The 17,087-nt window shown below is 43.7% G+C and overlaps 1 protein-coding gene and 1 non-coding gene across 5 annotated transcripts; both read right to left on the minus strand.

Annotated features, from left to right (window-relative positions):
- LOC148848759 (uncharacterized) lies at positions 1–2,548 on the minus strand. 4 transcript variants are annotated; one of them, XM_088952641.1, is made up of 5 exons: positions 2,231–2,548; positions 1,288–1,383; positions 734–1,177; positions 582–628; positions 1–454 (listed from the first exon to the last, which is right to left on the minus strand). In XM_088952641.1, exons 2-5 carry the CDS (start codon positions 1,343–1,345, stop codon positions 290–292), a joined length of 714 nt encoding a protein of 237 aa, XP_088808767.1. In that variant the 5' UTR covers positions 1,346–1,383; positions 2,231–2,548; the 3' UTR covers positions 1–289. The 4 variants fall into 4 exon arrangements, with proteins under 4 accessions (XP_088808767.1, XP_088808764.1, XP_088808768.1 ...); XM_088952638.1 differs by having other exon boundaries at positions 734–1,198; positions 2,231–2,545; XM_088952642.1 differs by having other exon boundaries at positions 2,125–2,353.
- Positions 2,549–16,700: 14,152 nt separating this feature from the next.
- On the minus strand, positions 16,701–16,807 carry LOC148848760 (small nucleolar RNA R71). Its single transcript, XR_016101548.1, has one exon. It is a non-coding gene; the product is annotated as a small nucleolar RNA R71 (small nucleolar RNA).
- Positions 16,808–17,087: the final 280 nt, after the last annotated feature.

Below are 17,087 nucleotides of genomic sequence, written 5' to 3' on the forward strand. Positions count from 1 at the left end.
TTGGAGAGAAGAAATATAATATCTCAATGTCACAAGACAAATTGTAATTAGTAACTGAACCAACCACCAAACATGAATAGGATCCAAACTTATGCAAAGCAGTGCTTTTACAGTAAGAAACATAATGAATAGAACAAAAATGAATAGAATCTAAACTTGTGCTTTTACAGATTACAATATAGTAATCAAAATATTAGTCCCAGCAATAACACTACTACCACCATCGCCTCACTACTCTAGCATAACATCTACTGAATTTATCAGTCTACTCTAGCATAACATCGCTTCACTACTCTGGTGTCCCCTTCAGCTTCAAATTAGGAGATGGAAAGTAATCCTTGTGTGAAGATGCACTTAAGGATTCAGGTGTCCGGCATGGAGGAGGAGACTGATATCCATCAGCCAAGTCAGGTATTTCTTCCAAATCCAGACGACGCTTTGGAGGACTCTCAGCCTGAAACAGTAGGCTGTTATTAGTAACTAAAATTCATGATTAAGTTGTTTTTAGGCTAAAAAGAAAACGAAGCACATGCAAAGAAGGATAAAAGAATAACAACAGATCAGATGAGAAACATATATACCTTTGCATGTCTTGATACAATTGGAGATGCTATTTGCATTGAAAATTCTGAACAGGGAAGAATGAAATTAGTCAAGGAAAGGGGGGGGGGGTGTCAGTGGAGGAAAAAATAAAACAAAAGAGGACATTTTGTTCAACAGCATGATATATTACCATCATCAAGTTCCATTGTCCTCAAAAAGAAGTCCATTTCCATTGCCCTCCGTGAATTGATGCATTCTTGATGATTATGTAGGAAGAATTCTTCCTCTGCAATAACATTCAACCTCTTGGGGCAATTTTTCTTTGATGTTTGATGCAAAATTGGGTTTGCTGAGTTTGTAAGATCACCAAGTGCCTTCCTACCACCAAGCCCGTCTTTCTCCTGAGCTATAGAGGTCTTGAGTTTTTCACCAACAGAGGGCACAGGCTTAGAGATATTGGCTGGTTTACAGATGCTAGTCTTCTCCCCAGAAGGATTCAAATTCTTGGAATGACCCTTCTTTGTCGCCTGATTTGGAGAAGACGGCTTCCTTGAGTTGGTAAGATCAGTAAGCGCCTTCCTAACACCAAGTCCTACTTTCTTCTGAGCTGTCGAAATGCTGTGCCTTCCCCCACCTGAAACACATAAAATGGGCACTAGGTGACTGGGTTAGCGAGCTTGATATTCATCCTGACACAAGAAGAGAAGTAAAACTGAAATCATAGGCAACCAGGAGCTCAAGTACCTTTGATACTGTCATTCAAATTCTGGTCCTGCATTAGCCTACAAGCCTGTGTTGCCATTGTACTGTTTGTGCAATAAAGTTTTAGTATGACTTTTCCTGAAACACATTAACAGAAAGGATATTAAATTATGTGGTGTAGGTTCCCCTTAATCTAGGGATTTGAATATCAGTCTAGCTTCCTTCAGCAGGTTAATGCAGCAGTTTAACTTCAGTTAGGATGAATCAAAAGCTTACAAAGCATATTAACCTAAGACCTGAAAGAAAATCATCCGTCTTAATTATAAATGAAACTTGAGAAACCAACAAAAAGTTCCATTCCATCACCACATCGGTTTGAAATATGCAAATAGAGAACTATGAAAAATCTACAAATGCAATAACTAGACAATCCCTCAGGAGTCAAGGTAGAAAAAGCTGAGATTTATCACTTTTCTAGCAATGATCAAATGAGTTAAGTCAGACTCAGACCCAACACTCCCAGGAAAATAAACGACGGTGTTTAGCCCTCGATCTTGAAGAAATATGAGAGCAGTCAAGATCCAGAAAGAAAAAGAAAAAGAACTCGAAAAGAATCCACTGCAAGCGATCACAATTCCATGTAGAACAAAATCCCTGTTTTTTCTGTTTTCCTTCAACCTTAGACGGCACTGCTAAATACCTAGCCCCCTTTGTATAAAATCTTTTTCTTTTTAATATATCCCCCTTGAAATCTAAAACATCCTTGCGCTTAAAACATTGATAACTGTAATGATGTAAGTGGATCTGATACTTGAAATTTCTCCAAAGATCAACTCTTCATCATACTTCTTTCAACTAGTAAAATCTTTTAATCCCTACCTTATCTTTGCGTGCCCTTCCTTTGGATTCCTCAGTTTGAGAGGAATAACAGGGGATGAAGATTGTGAAATTGAAGAAATTTTAGGGTTTAAGTGGACAAACTCACGTATTTGATCTTCAATCGGTCGGCGCTTCTTACTTTAATCTCCTGTAATTGATCGTCGCTGTAATTGGTTTCCCTTTTTCTCACAATTCAAAATAAACTGGACGTGTGTTTCTTCGGTAGAATATCGAACCCTCTAACTAAATCTGTTTTTTAAACAGTCATGGGCTTCCAACGGTTAGTTTTGTCCATGCGGAAATGGTCTTCTTTGCTTGCATAATTACAAGAATGACAGAAGGGATTGCTCGGAACTCGGAAGTAAAACGTCTCGACACTGGTCTGTGATCACCGTGTGAGGAGCCCGGATCTGCTGCTCGCCCCGCTGTGTATGACGGGCCACACCCATGTTTACGGAACACTGTTGTGTTCACTCGGGTTGGGCGGGTCCAACCCGAGCCCAAATTAATTCAGTCCACAATTTTACATCGGCTTAGATTTTCAGTCGTTCCGGACTACCAAGAAAAAGGTTTTTTAATAACAGTTGGTTAAACTGTTGAAGAAAATATTGTTTTATTACAATTAATGTAAATTGTGGCTAAAGGTATATTTTTTCGCAACAATTAATGCAAATAATTGCCCAAAGTAATTTTTATTAACAATTTGTTGCCTGTAAATCTATAAATGCCACAGGGAACAGTCAAACTGACAGTTGCCAATATACCTGTTCATGGGTCGGGCCGGGCTTTTACTGTGTATTAACAATTTTTTTTAAGGCCCGAGCCCGAGCCCAAGCCCGGCCCGACCATCCGACCTACAACTTGGGCCCGAGCCCGGCCCTCATAAAAAGCCTGAAGCCCGAGCCCGAGCCCGGCCCGACCATCGGGCCTACAACTTGGGCCCGAGCCCGGCCCTCATAAAAAGCCTGAAGCCCGAGCCTGGGCCCGGCCCCGAAATTTAGCCTATACTATTATTATTATTAATGTTGAAGCAGCTGAATAGAGAGAGAGATTGAAATTATAAAGAAAATAATAATATATATATATATATTAAATTATAAATATATATTTTAATAAATATTATATTATTTATATATTTTATATAATATATGAAATACATATTATATATTTTATAAAATATATAATACTGAGTCGGGCCGGGCTTTTTTGACAAATCCTGAGCCTGGCCCGAAACACAGTCGGGCTTAGTGTATTAAGCCCGAGGTCAGGCCCGCAGGCCTAATTATATGACCAAGCCTAGGCGGGGTGCAGGCCAGGCTGGGCCGGGCCGTCGGGCTACCCGGCCCATGAACAAGTCTAGTTGCCAATCATATATCCAACAATTTCAAAATTGTTGCCTATAACTATTTAAAGCAACAATCATTTCCAACAAGGAAGTAACCGTTACTAATTATTGACAAAAATAACAATTCATTATGTAATAACAATTACAAATTGTTGCCAATGTTCATTTGACCGTTGCCATTAATATCTTATATATATATATATATATATATATATAGTAATAGGATTGAGGTGCTCTCTCCGTGTAGTAAATGGAATTTATTCATATTGTTGCCAATATTATATAAATATTGTTAGATAATTATATATATATATATAATTATCTAATTATATATTGTTTATATAATTATCTAATTATATTAATATATAATAGTTATTATAAATATTTATAAATATAATTATCGAACCGTTCAAACGGTTTTGACCTCTTTTTTATTTTTTTAATTTTTTAACTTCTTCTTGTCAGAATGAGCTGATCATTTGGTTCAAGCAGTCGGTCTATTCGACTTGGTAACCGGATCCCTAACCGGTTCGATCTCTAGGTCGATTTTAAAAACCATGATGTTATGTCATTCGAGCATGTGACTCATACAACCCGGAAATGGATTTGTTTTGGCCACCAGTTTTTGGGTCGACGATTCAAACGGACGACCCATTTTGACAATAAAATTTAAAAAAATATAAAAAAAATGGCCAAAAATCATTGAACAGGTCAACGGATTGACGGTTCGACCACTTGGGTCAATGGGTCGTTGACTGATTCAATGGTTTTTGGCCAGGGACTGGGATTGGGGTAAAACGGAACTGGTTGCCTAGACGGTTCCCAATTAAAACAATAAAAAACGGATGACTAGTTCTGACAACAAAAATTATAGGCAAAAAATTGAGTATGTGAGGTCCATTAAGCAGTAGCATACGTGTTATGTTATTTAAGCATGTGACTCATACGACCTGAAAATGGAATCGTTCTGGCCACTGGTTTTCGGGTTGATGGTTCAACTGTTCAATTCGAACGGATGGCCCGTTTTGACAACAAAAATTAAAAAATAAAAAAATGACCAAAAACCATTGAATGGGTCAATGGTTTGACCGCTCGGGTAAATGGACGAGTAGAGTCCCACGTGAGAGCAACCCATTTCCTGTTAATTATATAAATATTGTTAGATAATTAGATACATACATATATATATATATATATATATATATATATATATATAATTATCTAATTATATAAATATTGTTTATATAGTTATCTAATTATTGCTTATATAATTATTTAATTATATAAATATATAATATTTATTATAAATATTGTTAATAACTAGATATCGAACCGTTCGAACGGTTTTGATCTTTTTTATTTTTTAAAATTTTTGTTTTTTGTCAAAACAGGCCAACTGTTCGATTTGAACGATTGGACCATTCAACCCAATAATTGGACCCCTGACTGGTTTGGTCTCCGGGTTGGTTTTAAAAACCATGATGTTATGTCATTCGAGCGTGTGACTCATACAACCCGAAAATGGAACCTGATGAAGGGGAATTTGGCCCAACCTCGTAACAGGGAGACACGTGGGCGTGACTTGGCATAAGATACAACTCAACATGATCAGATCTACACATGACTTGACACAAGTGACAACTCAACGTGATCAGTTCGCTACAAAGCGACCTCGGGTACCCTGATACCCCGAACTGAAGTGATCCCGAACTGAGATCACCTCGGTATCGGGCACGACCAGGGTAAACGAAAAGCAAGTCCACTACAGGACAAACCGGGGCAGATGGACCACCTCGGAAAGAATCCACCTCAAGACAAACCTATCTCAACGCAAGATCATCAGTACTAAAGCACTTCGGCATTCAGAGCAGGTTGAGTCTAAAGGACACGAACTCAGACAGCTCTCCCCTGGGCAGCTCACCACCAAGTAGCCCGGCACTTCACAGGCAGCTCGCTATCGAGTCAGACCGACCCCTGCGTGACAACCCCGAGGAGCTCACCACCGTACTCCACATTTTATGGGATTATGACTCATAACGACTATACTAGCTCACCCACTCCCCAGTTCAGACGAGAGAGGGCAACCTTACCAGCTGGTGGCGTTTTACCCACCTAACACGCAAACGGATCCCATCACAGCGAGGATCCATGAACCGCTCCACCAACCCACGGGGACTCCAGTATATAAAGACTTCACCCCCTAGGGGCGAAGGCATGTTTTTAATGTATGCGTGTGCATAATCTTTGCTCTCTAACTCACTGATATCATCTTCAAGCTCTCTACTACTGCTACTGTGTGCTAACTTAGCCATCAGAGTGTCCTCGCTGGGTAAGCCACCCCGGGATCTCTGACTCCTCTCTTGTAGGTTACCCAGTCCCCGTTGTTGTTGGCAGCCAGATCATCTCCAGTAGGGAGCAGCCGGATTACGCCACATCATTTAGCGTCGTCTGTGGGAAATTGCTACTAAAAGCCCTTTTTCCGAAACCTCAAGCTCAAAGTCAAACCCATGGCTTCCTCCAACAACACCGGGTAGCACAATGAAGCAAACGTCTCCGGGGGCAACCTCAGTTCTTGTCTGTCTAAATAGGTCAGGTCACCATACCACTCCCTACGGGTGGGATTCCAGCACTGACTGTGCCTGTGAACTCCCCACTTCCCCTGTAGTGGGTGCGACTTCCGTTGAACCCTCTGTGGTTCCCCCTGGAGTCAGATAGAACCAACTAAGCGACCTGGTACATTGTGTGCAAGCTATTCAAGCCCAAATACAGCAGGCCCAGCAGTTCCAGCATTACCAACAACAAGTTTTGCACCACATGTACCAGTAGCTGTTCCCACCGCTGTAGCAGAACCAACAACCAACCCCGCCTCAGTGTTCGATCACCCCGAGCAAGCCTCGCCGCCAAAGCAGCTGTCCTCGCCGGGGAGAGACCTCCCAGGTCTCATCTCACGACAGGAGGGAAAGACAAGTTCCTCCCATCTCCCAGCAAGTAAGCAAGTCGAGAGATACTCGACCCACTAGAACCAGTTCACCTCGACCCTCGCAACTTGAAGGCACTCTTGCAGGAAACCGGTTCGAAGTCCTAGCCGAGGACTCCAAACAGGCCCTTTCCGTCTGCAGTAGCCAATAGTCCGAATTGCTCCTCGCCAAGACACCGTCGGACAATGCAGAGGTTAGCAGCACAGCCACGGAGCCAGTCAAGCAATAGCGAAGGAGACGAGCTAAGGCACCTCGAGCAGTAGACCCAAGCTAGCTTGCGGGACCTAGCCGACCTGAGCAGCCTAAAGATAGGGTGGAGTTAAGCTCGGGAATCACAAAAACCACTCTCCTCCTTTCTGTACCCTCTCCACTGTCCTCCGATGTTCTGGCCTCCCCAATGCCGATGAACTTCAGGGTCCCCCTGGATAAGTATGACGGGTCTTTCGACCCAAATGATCATGTAGATTCTTTTCAGTCCCATATGTACCTCACTTGGGCTGATGAAGCTTGCATGTGTGTTGCTTTCTCCATGACCTTCAAAGGGGTAGCTCGCACTTGGTATAGAAACCTTGCGCCGGGGACAATTTAAAGTTGGGCACAACTCGTATAGTTGTTCACCTCGCACTCCATCACCAGTAAGAAGTGCCCGAGGTCACAAGAAAGCCCTCTTAGTATAGTCCAGAGGGAAGGAGAGTTGATTCGAAGCTGCATCAAACGCTTCAACGGCACTTGTTTACTAATCCCGGACTTAGACCCTGTCGTAAGACTCGCAGTAGCAAAGAAGGGGATCACCCACAGGGAATTCAAATGGCATGTGGTGGCGAACAAACCCAAAGATATCACAAAATTCCTTAAGCTTACCGATCAGTTCATCGACACTGAGGAGGAGATGAACCAAAGGATTGAAACCCCGACAGAGAAAAGAAAGAGAAAAGGCCACACCTCAAACAACGGTGGCAAGACGAAGAAAAGCAAGTCCCCAACCAGGGGAGGGAACATGTCAGATTTTCATCCCCGAGCTCCCCCCAATTGAAAGAACGAACTTCACACCCCTCAATGCGAAGCGAGGGGAAATTCTCTAGGCGATCAAGGTCGTCTCTTTTGTGAAGTGGCCTCCTCGGTTGAGGGGGGATCCGACCACTGGAAATAAAAATGTATTTTGTCATTTTCATAGAGATAACAATCATAGTACCGAAGATTGTAAAAACTCCATGACGAGATTGAAGAGCTCATCTGTCGTGGGTACCTGAAAAATTTTGTACAAAAAAGTAATAAAAACCAGGCAGATCGGTAGGGGGAGCAAAGGAGAGATGCTCTCGTGCCCAGCAGCCAGCGCAACGAGCAACCGCATAGACAACTGCCCAAGGAGAGACCAATCCACGGGATGATCAACACGACCACTGGCGGATCCGTAGTCGCGGGCTGCACCTCGGCCGCAGAGAAGTCCTTAGTTCGCGAGCTGGAACACGAAGAGCAAAATCCGCCGAAGCGACCTAGGTCTGAAGACCCAATTTTCTTCACGGAAGATAATGCATGAGGAGTCCAGTACCCCCATGATGATGCACTGGTTATAAAAATGAGGGTCAACGACTTTGAGGTGAAGCGTATCCTAGTCGACTCCAGTAGCTCAACAGACATCTTGTTCAAAGATGAGTTCAACAAGCTTTAGCTCCGGGAAGGCGACCTCAAGCCGACAAGCACTCCACTGGTTGGCTTTAGCAGAGAGGAAGTCAAGCCCTTAGGGCGAATCTTAGTACCTGTGGAGATCGACACTTGGCCTAGCATCACGAGGTTCGATCACACCTTCTTGGTGGTTGTGACTCCCCGTACAACGCCATTATAGGTTGGCCCATCACCCATGCGCTTCCCGCAGTGGTGTCCACCTACTACTTGGCTATGAAGTTCCCCATGGACTTCGGAGTTGGGACAGTGCGAGGCAACCAGCTTAAATCCCGCAAGTGCTATATTGCCGCACTCAAAGGGAAAGCCAAGTTGGCAGATGACCTCGAGCTAGAGCGACCTATGGAGTACTTTGAGGAGCGAGCTATGCCAACCGAAGAAACGATCCACATCCCAACCTTAGTAGAAGATCCAGCCAGGACCCTCCAGATCGGAGCATCGATCGAGGAGCCTCTCTGCTCTCAGCTGGTAAGTTTTTTACTTAAAAATTTAAATGTGTTTGCATGGTCCGCGGCAGAGATGCTCGGTATAGATGCTAAGATAATAACTCATAGGTTGAACACTAATCCTTTAGTCAGGTAAATTAGACAAAAAAAATGCAACATCACCACGGAGCACTGGAGAATAGTCGATGAGGAGGTCGGGAAACTCCTCACAACCAATTTCATCAGGGAGATCCATTACCCAAGCTGGGTGGCTAACCCCATTCTGGTAAAAAATGCCAACGGTAAATGGCGCATGTGCGTCGATTACACCGACCTGAATCGAGCTTGCCCGAAGGATTGTTTCCCACTCCCTAAGATCGACCATCTAGTGGATGCGACCTCAGGGCATGAGTTGTTGAGTTTTCTCGACGCATACTTGTGCTATAACCAAATCAAGATGGACCCCGCTGACGAGGAAAAAACAACATTTATAACTGAATTAGGATTATATTGTTACAAGGTCATGCCCTTCGGGCTAAAAAATGTCGGGGAAACCTTTCAAAGACTTGTCAACAAACTTTTTGAGCCATTGATCGGCAATAAGGTTGAATGCTATGTCGACGATATGGTTGTTGAAACCCAATTTTTGAACTGTTTAATAAGTGACGTGCAATGTGTTTTTGAAATTCTGCGCAAGTATAATATGAAATTGAACCCTAACAAATGTGTCTTCGGTGTCACCTTGGGTAAATTCCTGGGTTACATAGTTAACTGACGTGGCATCCTGGACATGAAGCCACCTCGCAAGATGAAAGAGGTTCAAAGGTTGAATGGCCGTATGGCTGTCCTAAGCCGCTTCATGTCCAAGTCAGCAGATCACTGCTTGCCTTTTTTCAAGGCAATTAAGAAAAGTAAGGACTTTGAATGGACTGAAGAGTGCCAGCTCACCTTCGACAAGCTAAAGAAATACCTAGTTAGTATCCTGGTTCTGACCCGACCCGAGGAGGGTGATGTTTTAAAGTTGTACCTCTCCGTAAGCGATGAGGTGGTCAGCTTGGTACTAATAAAAGAAGTAGATCGGGTCCAACGACCTATCTACTATGTGAGTAAAGTTTTGTAGGACGCCGAAACTAGGTACTCAGAGATTGAGAAGTTGGCATACACACTGGTCACAGCAGCTCCGAAACTTCGCCTGTATTTCCAAGCTCACATAGTCGTGGTCCTCAAGAACAAACCTCTAAGGCAAGTCTTATTCAAGCCCAAGGTATCTGGCAGACTGACGAAGTGGGCCATCGAACTCAGCGAGTACGATCTCTGATACGTGCCTCGGACAGCGATTAAGGCCCAAGCCTTAGCCGACTTTGTAGCAGAATGCACCTTCAGCACCATAGCCCTCAAACTGATTGAGCTCGAGCACAAAGAGAAGGCTTCGACTAGTACGACACCGGCCCCGGTTAGAGCAAGGCCAACTTGGGACGAGGAGCCCTGGATCCTCCATGTAGACGGATCATCCAATCAACAAGGAAGCGGAGCCAGCACTATTCTGCATGGGCCAAGCAGGGTGAAACTGGAGTACGCACTCCGGTTTGAGTTTGCGACATCCAATAACGAAGCAGAGTATGAAGCACTACTAGCCGGGCTCACACTGGAAAAAGAGGTACAAGCGAAACACATCATCATCTGTAGTGATTCCCAACTCATGGTCAACCAGGTCACTGGCGATTACGAAGCTCGCGACCCCACCATGGCTGCTTATTTAGCCAAGGTCAGGGAAGTTCTATGCAGCTTCCAATCATACTTCATCAGGAAGATTCCAAGGTCCGAGAACGCTGAGACCGATGCCCTGTCCTGGTTAGCCCGCACGATCAGCAACACCTTGAGGACCATGTACATGGAGAACCTACCTCGGCCCAGCATTCTCGGGAGGGCAGAAGAGGTCACTCCTGTTGCACAAACAGGGCCGAGCTGGATTGACCCACTCACGAGCTACCTACTTCATGGAACCCGACTTGCATATCGCAACACGGCCATAAGGGTAGAGTGGCAGGCAACCAAGTACGTCATGATAGACAGAAGACTATACTGAAGATCCTACACACTCCCCTACTTGCGCTGCTTGTGACCTTCAGAGGCTGAGCTCATTCTCCACGACACTCATGAAGGCCTGTGTGGTGGACACCTAGGGGGCAGGGCTCTCGCCCAGAAAGTGCTGCGACAAGGATATTATTGGCCCACGATGAAGGAAAATGCACTCAAGCTCATCAAGAAATGCGATAAATGCCAGAGGCACGCCAACCTTCATCACCAACCTGTTGCCGACCTGAAGTACTTCACCAGCCTGTGGCCCTTTTCATAGTGGGGAATCGACATTCTTGGACCATTCCCACCAGCGATAGGACAGAGGAAATTCTTAGTGGTAGTAGTGGATTACTTTACGAAGTGGGTAGAGGCAGAACCCCTAGCAACAATCACAACTCAAATTGTACAAAACTTCTTTTAGAAGAGCATAGTATGCCGCTTCAGACTGCCTCGAGTTCTCATTTTTGACAATGGCAAGCAGTTCGAAGACATCAAGTTCCAGAATTGGTGTGCCGAGATGAGGATACAGTAGAACTTCACTTCGGTAGCACACCCTCAGGTGAACGGGCAGATGGAAATCATGAATAGAGCCATACTCCACAGACTGAAAGCTCACTTAGCCCGAGCTAAGGGCCTAGGGGTAGACGAGCTGCCCAGCGTACTATGGGCTTACCGAACCACCGTCAAGACCGCCACAGGTGAAACCCCCTTCAACCTCACCTATGGCACAGAAGCGGTAATCCCAGCTGAGATCGAGGTACCTACGTTACGCCTGGAAGCATACGACGATGAAGAAAATGGTGACGAACTCTGTACCAACCTCGACTTGGTGGAAGAAGTACGTGACTTCGCATATATCCGGACCGCAGCCTTCCAACAAAGAATAGCTCGATATTATAATGCCCAAGAAAAGAAGCGGCAATTCCATGTCGGGGACCTGGTCCTTCGAAAAGTTATGGTACCTGAGCCTAGTGAAGGTAAGCTCGGACCGAACTAGAGAGGTCCCTATCGAGTAAAGCAAGTACTTGGGGAAGGTATGTATGAGCTTGAAATCCTAGAAGAAAAGAAAGTACCCCGAGCCTGGAACATCAGCAATCTAAGGTGATAATACTTGTGATTGCCAAACTGAAGAGCGAACTGCAAAGACACCCCCAAAAAACCAAAGGCCAAGCTAACAATTGACCTCAAAACCTACATAAGACTCATTCGCCTCTTCGGCATGGGCAAAATTCAGGAGTGGACTACGAGTCACTCCCCGAAGCCTACGGGCCACAACACTGCATAAAACCCATTTGCCTCTTCAGCATGGACAAAGCTCAGGAGTGGACTACGAGTTGCTCCCCGAAGCCTAAAGGCCACAATACTACATAAGACCCAGTCGCTTCTTCAGCATGGGTAAAGTTCAGGAGAGTGGACTATAAGTCGCTCCCTGAAGCCTAAGGGCCACAATACTGGACAAGACCCATTCGCCTCTTCGGCATGGGCAAAATTCAGGAGTGGACTACGAGTCGCTCCCCGAAGCCTAAGGGCCACAATATTGCACAAGACCTAGTTGCCTCTTTGGCATGGGCAAAGTTTAGGAGAGGACTACAAGTCGCTCCCCGAAACCTAAGGGCCACAATACTGCACAAGACCTAGTTGCCTCTTCGGCATGGGCAAAGTTTAGGAGTGGAAATGAGTCGCTCCCAAATCCTAAAAGCTACAATACTGCACAAAGACCTAGTTGCCACTTTGGCACGGGCAAAGTCCAGGAGTGGACTCCAAGTCGCTCCAAGTGCCTAAAGGCTAAAGTACTGAACTGGCAGGGACCTCAACACCACATGAAACCTGGTTGCCTCACTGGCATAGACAGCTCGAGCATAAGCCCTACGATATCTAGCCCACTACGACACATAAGAGTAGGTCGGACCCATAAGGGACAACTGGCATCCAAATAAGTAGCCCGTGCGTTGGCAGTTCAGGGTAACAAACACTTGAAAAAATTTTACTTTGCTTGCCCCGCGATGTCGCTCACCTCGGCGTACGTTATGTGAAATTACCCCTACTAAGCCTTCGCAGACAGTTCGGGGTAACAAACACTTGGAAATTTTTCTATTACGATTATCCTTACATATTGTCTAGCTCGGTACTCGACAATTCAGGTAATTTGCACATTTGTTGCCTAGATCGGAAGCTATCTTTACTTAGAATATCTTTTACACTACTCAAAATTCGGTATTTCATTCACAAAAGATGCAGGTACATAGATTTTGTTCTAACCCGAGCTCGGTGGCTCCAGGATGTACATTCGATACAAGAAAAGAAAGCTCAAAGATCATGGTTGTCAGCAGGATCGGTCTACATATGATCTTTCGTGACCTCCTGGTTCGAAGGGCACTCCTCGACCTCGTTGTCACACCCTTCCTCTGACGAGCTGGGCTCTGCATTTGCTGCCTTGGCATCCTCGAGAGTAAGTTTTGATGCAGATATGGCTCTGAGGTCGAGGTCGGGGAACTTCTTCCTCATCACATACTTACACAATTTGAAGCCAGAGCGGTAGCAGATCAAACCATACTCAACTTGGAGATTGTGGAACTCCGAAGATTGCTTGAAGTGCTCCACGGCCTGGCTTCGTGCCTCTTCCACAGCGGTCTCAAAAATCTGAGTTCGCTCTTCCACCATCGCATTGAGATCCTCAACTTCTTGTCGAACCCTCATTCTCTCCTCGATCAGCATTGAGTTCTTCTTGGTCAACATGGAGATTTGCTCCTGCTGTTTCCCCTTCTCCTCGGTCAGCACAGAGATCTACTCCTACTGTTTCTCCTCCTCAGTTAAAGACATAATAAGCTCCTTCTGACCTTGAGCTCCCTTCTTGGACCGGAGCACCTCACCCCGAGCATTATCAAGCTCACAATGCAGTTTTTGTGCCTCCTCCTTGGCTGGCTGAAACTACCTCAAACGGATTTGCGACTGACATATCAGTAGCGTGAATGGAGGAGTTCACTTAGCAAGGAAAAAACTGAGGTAAGAACATTTTTTGAAAAGATCACAAAGAAACAAAAGTAAAAGGTAAAAGCACCTACCACCATGCAGTAGCTAGCAACTCGAGCCCCATGCCGAGCCGTAGGTATTTCAGCCCAATCCGCAACCTTCTCGGAGAAGATGGCCTCCTCACTCTTGCGAATCCTGACCTGGCTGGCCAGGATACTCCTCTTCAGAGGCATGTGTCGAGGTCTAGAATAGCTTGCTGGCTTGGGAAGCCGAGCAACTTTCGGCTCAGATGTTGGGGTGCTCTCTAATTCCTACTGCCGAGCACTTCCCTCTTCTTCCTCTAGATCTACCATGGGAGGGTGAGGGCAGACCTCTTCCTGGGGGAGCTCGGCGGAGATCGGCTCCGCGATGTGGACCTCGGGCGATGCAGGGATTGAAGGGCTGACCTCCCAGTGAGGCTTCTTCGCCTTTCTCTTCTTTCCCTTCTGCATGCAGTTGAAAAGATTCCTAGCATCGACCTCCGGCATGGCGGCTGCAAGAACAAAATGTTAGCCACGAACTAATCAGAACCTTAAAAAGAAAAACAAAGGCGACCTACCAGGACTCAAGTCGGCCTGCACGACCATGTCTTTGGCAAGGTAGTCCTTATAATCAAAGCCAAGCTCCACCCAAGACTGGAGCATCTCCCTTGTTTTCAGGTCCAGCCTAACACCGGAATCTTGAAAGGCAGCCCTCCAAAGGGTAGGAAAAGGCCACCCCGCGGGATTACAGACCACAAAATAACTCTATTTCCAAGTCGGGATCCTATTGGGTAGTTCGTGCAAAAGCTTATAGCTCGGGCGAGGAGACAGGTAGTAGGTTTGCCTGTGCTCAGGAAGGACACAAGAAGAGTTCTTCTTGATCGACAAGATGGAAGAAAAAATGTCGAGGTTAAGGGGTAGACAGTACTCGTAAAAAAGAGAGATGGCCCCTACTACATTTCGGATGGAATTCGGGTGTAATTGGTGATGTGAATAAAAATTACCATATTTTTATCCCTAAATGTTCATTCTTTTACACTTAATTAACACTTAATTGGACTCATTATTCTTGTATTTCGATTTATGGCAAGCAAGAAGGCGACAGGAGGGAAACAAGGCTAATCAGATGATTTTGCATAGTTTCGACATCATTCAGTAATATAGGCATAACTCTCATATCCAGACTCTGATTTGGATGATTCAAGATGCACCGGAAAGATAAGGGAGAACTCTACAATTTAATATTTTGGGTTTTGACAGATTCTATCTGAATCGAGCTCAAAATCAGGCCCGAATTCAAAGTAAATTTGTAATAAAGCCCAGTTCACAGCTGAAGCCCAATTCGCATAAAAGCCTTGTAGCAGCCCAATTTATTAAAGAAGCCTAACTCGAATTCGAGAATAAAGAGTACTATCAGGTTTAAATTTCAATTGTAATTCTAGAAAGATAAAAGATTGAGATTACTAAGAGGAGTTGGAAACAGCCCCTCCTCCTAAAGCTATATAAAGGGGGGGGGGGGACTATCTTAGGGGCATCAAGCATTCAAGCTCTCTCTCTGAAACAATCAAGAAGACAATCAAGAAAGCTTCAAGAAGGAAATCAACAAGGCAAGAAGGCTTCAAGAAGGAGGTGGCGGCAAGGAGAAGACAAGATCTTAACTTTAAGGGCGACATCATGAGTTCTTTCTTACCCCTTGTTTGTTTTATTTCCTTTATCATGAATTAATTTATTTGTAGGTAGGGCTGTGGGAAGCCTAACCATGACAATGAATTGATTTTTATTTTGATTTATCCAAAATTGTTATTTTCATATTGTCTATGAGTTATTATGCATAATGCGATTAAGAGCTTGGCCACCTCTTAATTGATTTGGTTTATGTGAATGAATTGAGAGAGGAATTCACATAATCAACTGAATAATTCATAGTGTGAATTGAATGGTATATATATATATATATATATATATATATATATATATATATATATATATATATATATGATTCATCTGATGATATAAGTTTTTCATAGAACTTAATGCATTTCTATCACGAGAACTCCAGTCGAGAGATCGAAGGGTTACTTGATAGAGGTAGATTTGGTATATCCTGAGAGGGAATATTAAATAAATTTGGAAAAACTTCAACTTATGAAAATAATAAGTTATCTTGGTTAATCTAATAAATTGATATCCATTGGAATGGTTAGGTGGACCAACAGTCCTAGCGCTTCTAATTAGATCGTTGCAAGTTTTGTCATTGATTGCCCTTATTTTTATTTCTTTTTCTTCTATTCTTAATTTTCAGTAGTTCTTATTGTTAGATTTGAAATTCGGTTGTCCAAATAATTAAGAAAGGCTATAGTCCTAATACTTATTTTGTTAAATCCTCATGGGAATGATATCTTTATACTACTTGATAACCAGTGCACTTCCTAGGGTTATATAATTATAGCTATCAAGTTTTTGGCGCCGTTGCCAGGGATTTAATCCTAAAATAATATTAGAACTTGTTAACTTTGGTTAATTTGGATTTTTATTTTTTTTTTCTTTTATCATTATTTGTTCGAATTCTTGCTTAGTGTATGACACGCAGTAGAGGAGAAGAACTAGCAGAATTTGATCCTGAGATAGAGAGAACCCTTCGCATACTACAAAGAGCCAACAAAAGTAAAGGAAGCGAGGAGGTTGAAGAAGGTGAACCAGCAGAAGAAGAGATGGCAGAAGCAAATCGAACCCTTTTGGACTATGCTTGTCCAATAATTAATGGGGCTACTTCTAGCATTTGCAAGCCAATAATTTTGAGATCAAACCTGCGATCATCCAAATGATCCAAACATGTATTCAGTTTAGTGGGTTGCCGAGTGATGATCCTAATGCATATATTGTTAACTTTCTAGAAATATGCGACACATTCAAGCATAGTGGAGTTAGTGGTGATGCTATTAGGCTTAGGCTTTTTCCATTCTCATTATGTGATAGAGCTAAGGATTGGCTTAACTCACTCCCTGCAGGAAGTATCACTACTTGGAACGACTTGACTAAAAAATTTTTGGCTAAGTATTTTCCTCCCTCTAAAATAGCAAAATTGATCAATGATATCACTACTTTTGTTTAACTAGAGAGGGAATCTTTGTATGAGGCATGGGAATGATTTAAAGAGATGCTTAGGAAGTGTCCTCACCATGGAATACCAGTTTGGCGTCAAATACAAATTTTTATAATGGTATTACTCCATTTAATCGCTCCATTATTGATGCAGCTGTAGGTGGCACAATCATGGGGAAGCCTATGATCTCGTGGAAGAAATAGTATCAAATAGCTACCAATGGAATAATGATCAAACTGGTCGAAAGGGAGTACACCATATATATTCTTTTGCAGCTTTATCTACTCAACTTGCTAGTTTGAATAAAAAATTAGACAATCTTAGTGTTGCAGCAATAAATGTGTCATCTTGTAATCCATGCGA

Source organism: Nelumbo lutea, chromosome 6 (genome assembly GCF_056320005.1).
Source record: "Nelumbo lutea isolate HS-2025 chromosome 6, American lotus-T2T, whole genome shotgun sequence".
NCBI lineage: Eukaryota > Viridiplantae > Streptophyta > Magnoliopsida > Proteales > Nelumbonaceae > Nelumbo > Nelumbo lutea.